Here is a 10,000-nt window from a genome sequence, read left to right on the forward strand (position 1 = left end):
ACACCTAAGGACACACTCTGTATAGCCATTACGGTGCAACCATAAATAGACTGTGTGAGGACAAACTGGTCTGCTACTAGTGTGTGTAAGTGTGTAAGTATGTGTGAGTGTGAGTGTGTGTGTGTGTGTGTGTGTGTGTGTGTGTGTGTGTGTGTGTGTGCGTGCGTGTGTGTGTGTGTGTGCATGTGCATGCTTGTGTGTGTGTGTGTGTGTGTGTGTGCGCGCGCGCACGTGTGTGCATGTGTGTGTGTATGCGTGTGTGTGTGTGTGTGTGTGTATGCGTGTGTGTGTGTGTGTGTGTGTGTGTGTGTGTGTGTGTGTGTGTGTGTGTGTAATTGTGGGAAATGCCCAGGAGAGGGATGAATGAGAGCCAGCGATCAGGTTTGACACGCCGACCAGACAGAGAGCGAACGGGACAGAGAGGGTGTCCAGAGAGAGAAACAGAGAGGGACACATGAAAGACAAACAGAATGATAGAGGACAATGGGGTGTATGCAGTGGATACAAGGGGGATGGGGATGGATACAGACAAACTGACAGACAGACTGAGAGACAGACTGAGAGACAGACAGACAGACTGACACATAAAAATAGTGCACGTAGATAGATATACTGTGTGCACCTAGATAGACGGGTAGACAGGCAGATAGAAAGGAAAATTATGGATAGACTAGGAGGAAAGATGGTAAGAGATAAACAAAGCAAGAGACTGTTTGGTTCTGTTCAGATTGCGTATTTGTCTCTGCATGTGTGATCATGTATGAAACGTATGTGTGTGTGTGCGTGCGCATGTGTGTGTGTGTGTGCGCGTGTGTGTGTGTGTGTGTGTGTGTGTGTGTGTGTGTGTGTGTGTGTGTGTGAGAGAGAGAGAGAGCGAGAGAGAGAGAGAGAGAGAGAGAGAGAGAGAGAGAGAGAGAGAGAGAGAGAGAGAGAGAGAGAGAGAGAGAGAGAGAGCGTGAGTGCGAGAGAGTGTGTGAGTGCAAGGGAGTACGTGTGTATGTACAGTATGTACATGTATGTTTAGTTTATGTGTATGCTGTAGTTTGAGAGTGTGTGTGTGAGCGTGCTTTCGTGTGTGTGTGTGTGTGTGTGTGTGTGTATGTGTGTGTGTGTGTGTCTGTGCATGCGTGCGTCCATGTCTGTACCTATGTGTGTGTGTTTTACCTGTGCGTCGGCCAGCATGACGTCCTTGATGAGCGGAATGCCTCGTGACTCTCCGTTCTCCATGCGCACATAATGCACCTGGTAGCCACGGATCTGGCCGTGCTGGCGGCCGGCCTGCAGCGAGCGCCAAGTCACCCGGATGGCCGTGGAGTTCAACGCCTCCAGCTCCACGCGCCGAGGCGGGCCCCCAGGCACTGGGTTAGGAAGGGGAGGGAAGGGTTAAATGTTACATTTCAAAAGGTCACAGGTCAAGTATTCAGTATTCAGGATGGCGAGTCGGATCGGATCGTATGTGTGCTACACGGTAAAAAAAAAAATCAGTGTTATGTCAACACTGAAAAAGTACTCTGGAATCATCCTCTTCTACTCTCATACTCAATACTCTCTAGAGGGTGCAGACTAACTCTAAATGTTTTCACTGTATGGTTACACCTAGTGTAATTTCGTCCTACAGTGCAACCTATTCTACCATAACAACAGGCTACAGTACTGCCACTACTACTTAGTGCCACTAGGGGTTAGGGTAGGGGTGAATTTTACTGCCCCTTTCTAAAATACTTCAGTGATGTAGGGTGTCTCGGCAGAACACCAATCCAGCGGTCAAGTTCAAAGTTACTACTGTGACTACAGTTCACTTCATTCAATCAGCACTTGATGACCTCCATTCCTGAAGAACATGTTCTCAAGACCTACATTACAATCAGAACAGACTAATAAATGTATTGTACATTTAGATTATGAGCTTAACACTGCTGTAGCCTGCATTAGATGATAATAAAGTCATTAGAAAACCATAAGATCTCATATAGGTACGTATGTGCCAAATTATGGAAGGCAGAGAACTTTTTGACCCCTAAAGAAAAAGGAGGAGGGGAAATCCATCCCAATAATGATGAAAACATTGTTAGCTGTCTTCTATCTGCCTGTGCACACACTTAATTTATTACATTTTTACAATTTTGTCCCCCCGGGACCGAGAGCGGATCAAGTCTAGATTCAGATAGGCCCAAGAACTGTTCTAGTCCACATGGACACTTGGACAAAGAACAGTTCTATTTTATACAGAGACAGGGTTTAAGAGTAGAACTGTTCTAGTCTAGCACATGCATAGACAGGACTAAGAACTGTTCTGGCCTACACAGAGACGGTGTAGACAAATTTGTCGATCTTAGTCTACGGTACATGCAGTCAGGTCTATGAACTGTTCTTGTGAACATGCAGAGACAGGACTAAGAACTGTTCTAGTTCTAGAACTGTTCTAGAACTGTTCTATGTTCTACACAGAGGCAGTGTAGACTACTAAGCTGATCTAGCCTACATGCAGACAGGACTAGGAGCTGGTCCAAAACATACGCAGACGTGAAAAAAGTGTGCAACGATGAAGTGCGTCATTCTGATCATATACTGTATGCATTGTTTGGTGCACGCTCGTATATGTACTCGTGTGTGTGTGCAGCAAATAAGTTTGTGTGTGTGTGTGTGTGTGTTTGTGTGTGCTAGTGTTCATCTAAGTCATGCTACAGGGGTTTTATGAGTCTTGTATCCTCCACAACCACCAGATAGAGCATCAGCTAATCTGCATGTCAGTGAACATGGGAGCAGAGTCCTCAATGAAATCATAGAGTGAGTACTGTACAGTCATCAACTGTGTAACCTACGTCATCATACAGCTGCTACTGTATGCATGAATAGCCATTGTTGGCGTGCAATTTGAAGGAAGGCATGGGGGTGGCATGCTCTGATTTTGATAGCTCCGCTTTTTGAACACGATTTTAATTGGGGTTTTCATGTAACTCCATTGATATTGTTCGAAATCTAAAACACAACCCATCTTCAGGGTTTTTGATACCATAAATCAAACCCTAGATATGGAGCCACTACACCAGAGTTCAGAGTTGCCAAGGGTGGGCTGGTTTGGGGCCCGTGGTACACTCAATCATATGACAACAATTGGAAAGACTCCAGGGCCATTCGACACACATTTTCTCACACGTATTGCGGTTTCAGACTACGCTGTCCACAGTTACATCTTTGTGCGTGGGAAGATGTCACAAAAACAGACCACAACAGCTGTGTGGTGGTGCTTGAAGTAGGCATGAAATCACAGCAATGCCATTACATAAGCATAAGTGTGTGTGCTTGTGTGTTTGTGTGTGTGTGTGTGTGGGTGGGTGTGTGTGTGTGTGTGTGTGTGTGTGTGTGTGTGTGTGTGTGTGTGTGTGTGTGTGTGTGTGTGTGTTTGTGTGTGTGTGTGTGTGTGTGTGCGCGTGCGTGCGTATGTGCGTGTGTGTGTGTGTGTGTCTGTGCGTGCGTATGTGCGTGCGTGTGTGTGTGTGTGTGTGTGTGTGAACATGGACCCATCACATGGACCCACAGAATATTTACTTTTGTGTGTGGCACAGACACATCAATTTTCACAGGAATGTGTATTTGTGTTATAGCCTGACATTGCTTCAACATGATCAGGATCAACAACAGCTACTGTAATGGTCGGGCCTGAAGTCACCTGAAAGGGACCCTCCCCTCAATACAGACAATGCAATACTAATAGGGACCCAATTCTGGGCCTCCTCTCCTATTGGGCCTGGGATAACTGACATGTTTATTCAGCTTCCCTGAACATGAATGCCATGTATGACAAAAGCATCCATCATTTGGCCTCGTCCATCTCGTGTCAGAGTACCTCACCAGGCTCAAGGTCAGTTAAATTGCTGGTGGTTGCAAACCTCCCACTTCAAATGCCTGGAATACTGCATCCCACTTCATTCCCCACTTCATTTCAAGGAGTCTGACACACAGCAAGGTGATACTCTTCGATAAATTGAGCATCCACATCAGTTCATCCTGGCCATGTAGGCTGCTAGTCAGGGCGGGCCTGGGATAAAAACCAGGCAGGGCATTTTAGCCAAAACCAGTCCACCCGGCATTGAGAGAGACAATGAATCCTTTGTACAAATTTCAGTCATCTACAGTAATATGAGGTGTTTAGATCCTAACAGCCAAAATGCTTTATGAACATCTCGAAGAGGCCTGCTATAGTGGCATGAGGACTGATTCTACTGAGGAGAGGGCCAGGCCAAAATCATCAACAGTCCATCGGGGAAATGCCCTGTACGCAGTGTTAAGTAGCGCTCCGAGTAAAACATTCTATTTTATTGAATGGATGCGCTGTGACTACGAGTCCTTTCCTGAATATGAATGTAGATAAGCAGTATTAAATGATTCTCTGAAAAAGTAATGTTTCAACTCGATGTAAACTTGTTATAAATCGAGCTGTCGTGTTTTTCTGTGTTCACATGCTTACCCTGCTATGATGTGCAGCATGGTGTGAAACCAAGGTCCTGATTCTGTATTTCTTCTTTTAATCATATTGCAGTAGTTGCAGTCGAGTGACGGATGCCCTGGTCATATGTATATTTGTTTTCATGAATGCAGGTACGTTGTTGTGAACTGTGTAAGATTTATGATTGTTCTCTTAACTTAATGAAACTTCAGTATGCTCGCTGTATGTCTGCCATTTTGTTACTCTGAATTGTAAAGCAGCTAGATCGCCCCACGCTGGAGTAGTTGCAGTCGAGTGACGGATGCCCTGGTCATATGTATATTTGTTTTCATGAATGCAGACAATAAACCGAGCAGCTGAACCCCTGGTCTCCTTCTGGTCTTTGGACGGGTCTGTTACATACGCTTTTGGCCAGCAGTTAGCGCAAACAGGGGCTTAGCAATGGATGAACAGCCAGGGATAAAATGCTGGTAATACATCACCATTCCCAAGAAGGAGCGAACTCTCTTCTGAGAAGGTGTGCACCCGTCCTCCATCATCAGATCCTGTGCTGTGAAGCTAGAGATGACATCAACCTTCTCCTGATCAACAGACACGCCACCCACATTCACAACATGCCCCAGGAACTTTACAGACTTGCGCAAAAAGTGGCATTTCTTCTGGGAGAGCTTCAGATTGTGCGCCCTCAACCTGGTGAAGACGACCTCAAGACGACACAGGGCCTCTGACTCAGACGGGGCAAAAACAAGGAGATCATCCAGGTAGCACAAGAGGGTGGAAAAATTGAGGTCGCCAAAAATGCTCAGCATCATGCGCATGAATGAAGCGGGACTGTTACACAGACCTTGGGGGAGCCTGTTATACTCATAGAGCCCGAGTGGTGTCGTGAAAGCAGTGAGATGCCGATCAGACTCATGGAGTGGGATGTTATAGAACCCAGACGTCAGGTCCATTGTGCTAGATTACTCACACACACCAGACCCTGGCATCACATTACCCCTATCCTCTATCAATTACACTGGCTTCCTATCCATTCACGTATCCATTTCAAAATTCTCCTCCTTGTATACAAGGCCCAGCACAACCTTGCACCCTCCTACATCACAAGTCTCCTCACCCCATACAATCCCACCCGCACATTACGCTCCACTGACTCACTCCTCCTTACAGTTCCCTCCACACACCTGCGCACCATGGGCGACAGGGCATTTAGTGTTGTTGGCCCCAAACTTTGGAATTCACTCCCACTGTCTCTTCGTCAGTGTTCCACACTATCTACTTTTAAATCTAAGCTGAAGACACACCTTTTCATTTCTGCTTTTCCACTTCAGTGACAGGCACTTCCACTTTATTTTAATCATCAGTTTATTTTTAATTTTACATACTATTATTTTTTTCCCCTCATTTTATTTTATTTTCAAATGCATTCTACTTTTTCTTACTTGAAAACATTTATCTTTATTGTACTTTTATTTCTATTTTATTTTTGCATTTTAATTACTTTCCTATTGTTAATTCACTGAAGCTTTGTTTTACTTTCCCTACTGTTATGTATTTGTTTTGATTGTAAAGTGTCCTTGGGTATCTTGAAAGGCGCTCAAAAAATAAAATTTATTATATTATTTATTATTATTACGCCATATGGCCAATCCAGCCCTGCTCCTGATTCATGAAGCTCATGAAACATCAGAGAACTGCTCTGAATAGAGATATGCCACCCACCACATTTTATTCAAAACTTATTCAATAAAACAACTCATACAAAATGTATCTCTTGTGTTTCTGGACCTGCCTGGACGGAACTGCTATCAATATCTTTTCTATTTCTTTCCATCACACAAACACACATACGCCCGCTTGCACACACACACAGGCACACGCACGCATGCACGCATGCACGCACACGCACACGCACACACACACACACACACACACAGACACACACACACACAGACACACACACACAGACACACACACACACACACACACACACACACACACACACACACACACACACACACACACACACACACACACACACACACACACACACACACAGACACAGTCAGTTCTGATGCTGACATTTAAGAACAGAGAGAGAGAGAGGAGATAGTAGCAGCTTGCAGATTTCTGTATAGATCCCATCTCTGATCCCCGTGCGGGGAATACAGCCCACACACTGAGCAGTATGTGTGTGTCTTTTTGAGTAATGGTGGAGTTTTTCAGAAGCCTTGGACTTAAAAAGCAGCATTTATTGGCTGTCCAGAACGATCTACTCTCATTCCTCTTCTTTTTATAGTGTGCGCGCGCACCGCGGAGGCTGACACACACACACACCCACACCCACACACACACACACACACACACACACACACACACACACACACACACACACACACACACACACACACACACACACACACACACACACACACACACACACCTGAGCTATATAGAACTCCATCATCTCCATCTCAAGGCGGCTGAGTCTTTTAAAGTCTGAGCTTGTAAGAGCCTACGCTGGGTGTGTGCATAGAAGAATGTACAAAGATGGGACATCAGAGCCTTGTTTCAAAACATTATAAATAATCCAACATTTCAATACACAAAGAACCAAAGAAGTTAATACGACCTAGATTTGTTTGGCTAGTTCTATTAAGCTCCTGTTAACGGGCTAACTCTGCCGCAAGCTACTTTTGTTCACCATTTGCTCTCTTAGCAGATCAGCCTTGATTGACTAGGTTGGCAATTTAAGCAAGCTCAAACTGCATTCACTGTGCTGCTCATTAAACAGCAATGTGCTTTTCTTTCTGTAGGGGGATCCTTTTACCCCTTTGGCACAGAGCCTTTGTTATTGTCACCAAAACTGTAACCATCAAGTCTTAATTTGAAACGTAAGGATCTATGCGATGTCATAGAAATGTTGATATGATGTAGTTGAGCCTTGTCAGCACATGGCGACAGCACAAAGAAGCTACATTTCTGCATTCAGGCGCGGAGTGGCCATCGGGAGATCGGGGACTTGTCCCGGTGGGCCGCGGCCGCGAAATATATTACAGCGGCCACATTATGTTCTCAACCGGCCCTAAAGTGTTTGGAAAAGTATATTCATAAGTGGCCTGAGAATGTCTTCATGTAATTGCAAATGTTAACTAATTACGACTCTATTCTCATCTTGAAGCTAGATGACTCACCAGTATATATACCGTCTACCCGACCGCAATACCTCAGTGACGGTGTCAAACAGTAAATTGGCCACACCCCTTCTCTACTGATAATGTTCATACACCGTAGATCGCGGAAGTTTACTAGATCTTAGTAACATAGTTTCGTTTTCAGTATTTCAAGAACCTGTGATATTTAGATTGGTTACCAAGGAATGGAAATATTAGTAAGTTGTGATTTATTTTCCGATTTCCACATGACTGTTACAGTTTACAGTCTGCCACTCCAGATTCACTTCTGTGGTTATTGACTTGGGTTACGAACAGACTCCACCAAGTGGTAAGGAGGTGAACTGCAGCTAAGCAGGAAAACACATTGTAGGCCTACATGTTTTGATGGCATTGGTTTGTTAGAACTAGCGGTATATCTCCTTACAGTCGAAATAATGTTATATCATACATATATTTTATATGTGGCACATTTAGGATGTAGCCTATGTAATGTCTGAAGAAATGGAACAAAATAATTACCACACGAGATTCTGATGTGAGCAGTGCTGGGTGTAGCCTAAACTGTGGATTAAAATGTAATTGCAAAAAGACATTTGCTGCGACGAAGACAGCGTTTTAAGGTAGGCCTACACCGTTTGGTTATTAATTTTGTTGACTTATGGTTGTGCTTTGAAGTAGCCTAGGTTTGGCTCAGTTGCTGCATGGTGGGTTTATTGCACAATGTAGATAGACTTTTTGTAAGCTATAACCTACTCTTCTAAAAATCCCCACACTCAAAACTTTGTGCCCGTGCTCATCCTGTCTTCCTTAAACGATATTTCAATAGGCCTACAAACTGTCAAAATGACAGTGGAGTGCACATTTTCATGGAACAGTAGCGTGATGTAGCCTAACCTGCAATGTTCTATGGTGAATGCTTTGGACTGTGATGATGGCTGTATAGGCCTATTTCATCAAGTGTAGGCTACAATTCTCCACTTCAGGTTGATATTTTGACAACACTAATGTCCACATGTAGTAGACCTACGACTGCAGATGTCTTTTTGGTTAGGGAACCATGTTGTTCGCGTTGTTGTTTTTTTTTTGTGTGTGTGTTGGTGGGGGGGTAAAAAGGGCCGCTAAGGGAAAAATCCTCCCGGTGGGAATATTCTTCCCACTGCGCCCCTGTCTGCATTGCATGCAATGCATTTTCAACATTAGTAGTATGATATTACAAAGTTGAAAGTATGTAAGATCGTACGACTTGTGTTGTAGTTACATCTGTACGAGTACTTCTTGTTTTATACAACTGGTTAACCCTGACTGGTCTGGGTGTGTGATGAAGAGACCGGCAGGCTACACTGCTGGTGTTAATGGACTCACTGGTCTCTAGCCTCTATCGAGCTGCACACTCACACCCAGCTCAGTGAGAATGCTGTTCATTGACTTCAGCTCAGCATTCAATACCATAATACCACAACAACTCATCAGAAAACTGGACAAACTAGGTTTCAGCACCTCCCTCTGCAACTGGCTGCTGGACTTCCTGATGCAGAGACCACAAGCAGTACGGGTAGGGAATAACACCTCAAGCACCCTGACCCTGAGCACGGGGGCTCCGCAAGGTTGTGTTCTCAGCCCCCTGCTGTTCACGCTGCTGACACATGACTGCACAACGACCCACAGCACTAACCATCTAGTGAAGTTTGCGGATGATACAACACTGGTGGGCCTCATCACTAAGGGCGATGAGACCCACTACAGAGAAGAAGTAGACCTGCTGGCCAGATGGTGCAAAGACAACAACCTCCTGCTGAATGTCAACAAGACCAAGGAGATTGTTGTCAACTTTCAGAGGGTCCAAAAACAACTGCCACCACTGACCATCGACGGTGATGCTGTGGAGAGAGTGAGCAGCACCAAGTTCCTTGGAGTGCACATCAGCGACGACCTCTCTTGGACCACCAACACTACATCACTGGCGAAGAAGGCCCATCAGCGTCTCTACTTCTTGCGCAAACTAAAGAAGGCAAGTGCTGCACCCTCCATCATGACAACATTCTACAGAGGAACCATAGAGAGCGTCGTGTCCAGCTGCATCACAGTGTGGGGAGGAAGCTGCACGGAGAAAAACAGGAAGACACTCCAGCGCGTTGTGAACACAGCGAAGAAGATCATTGGAGTACCACTCCCCTCCCTGCAGGACATTTACACCGCACGCCTCACCCGAAAAGCACTGATGATCATCAAAGACACAAGCCACCCTGCACACAAACTGTTCAGCCTCCTGCCCTCTGGAAAGAGGTACAGGCGCCTCCGTTCCCGTACCACCAGGCTTGCAAGCAGCACGATGCATCAAGCAATCAAGATACTGAACACTCAACCCACTCTCCCTTCA

General features: G+C 45.2%; 1 protein-coding gene across 6 annotated transcripts in view; it reads right to left on the reverse strand.

Annotated features, from left to right (window-relative positions):
* Window positions 1-10,000, reverse strand: part of ptprsa (protein tyrosine phosphatase receptor type Sa) — a 272,327-nt gene that overhangs the window by 102,432 nt on the left and 159,895 nt on the right. For all 6 annotated transcript variants that reach the window (XM_063202029.1, XM_063202025.1, XM_063202028.1 and 3 more), the window contains exon 13: window positions 1,165-1,358. In XM_063202029.1, coding sequence (XP_063058099.1) covers window positions 1,165-1,358 — 194 coding nt within the window. The remainder of the gene's footprint in view (window positions 1-1,164; window positions 1,359-10,000) is intronic.

This window comes from Engraulis encrasicolus, chromosome 6 (genome assembly GCF_034702125.1).
Source record: "Engraulis encrasicolus isolate BLACKSEA-1 chromosome 6, IST_EnEncr_1.0, whole genome shotgun sequence".
In the NCBI taxonomy this organism is placed as follows: Eukaryota; Metazoa; Chordata; class Actinopteri; order Clupeiformes; family Engraulidae; genus Engraulis; species Engraulis encrasicolus.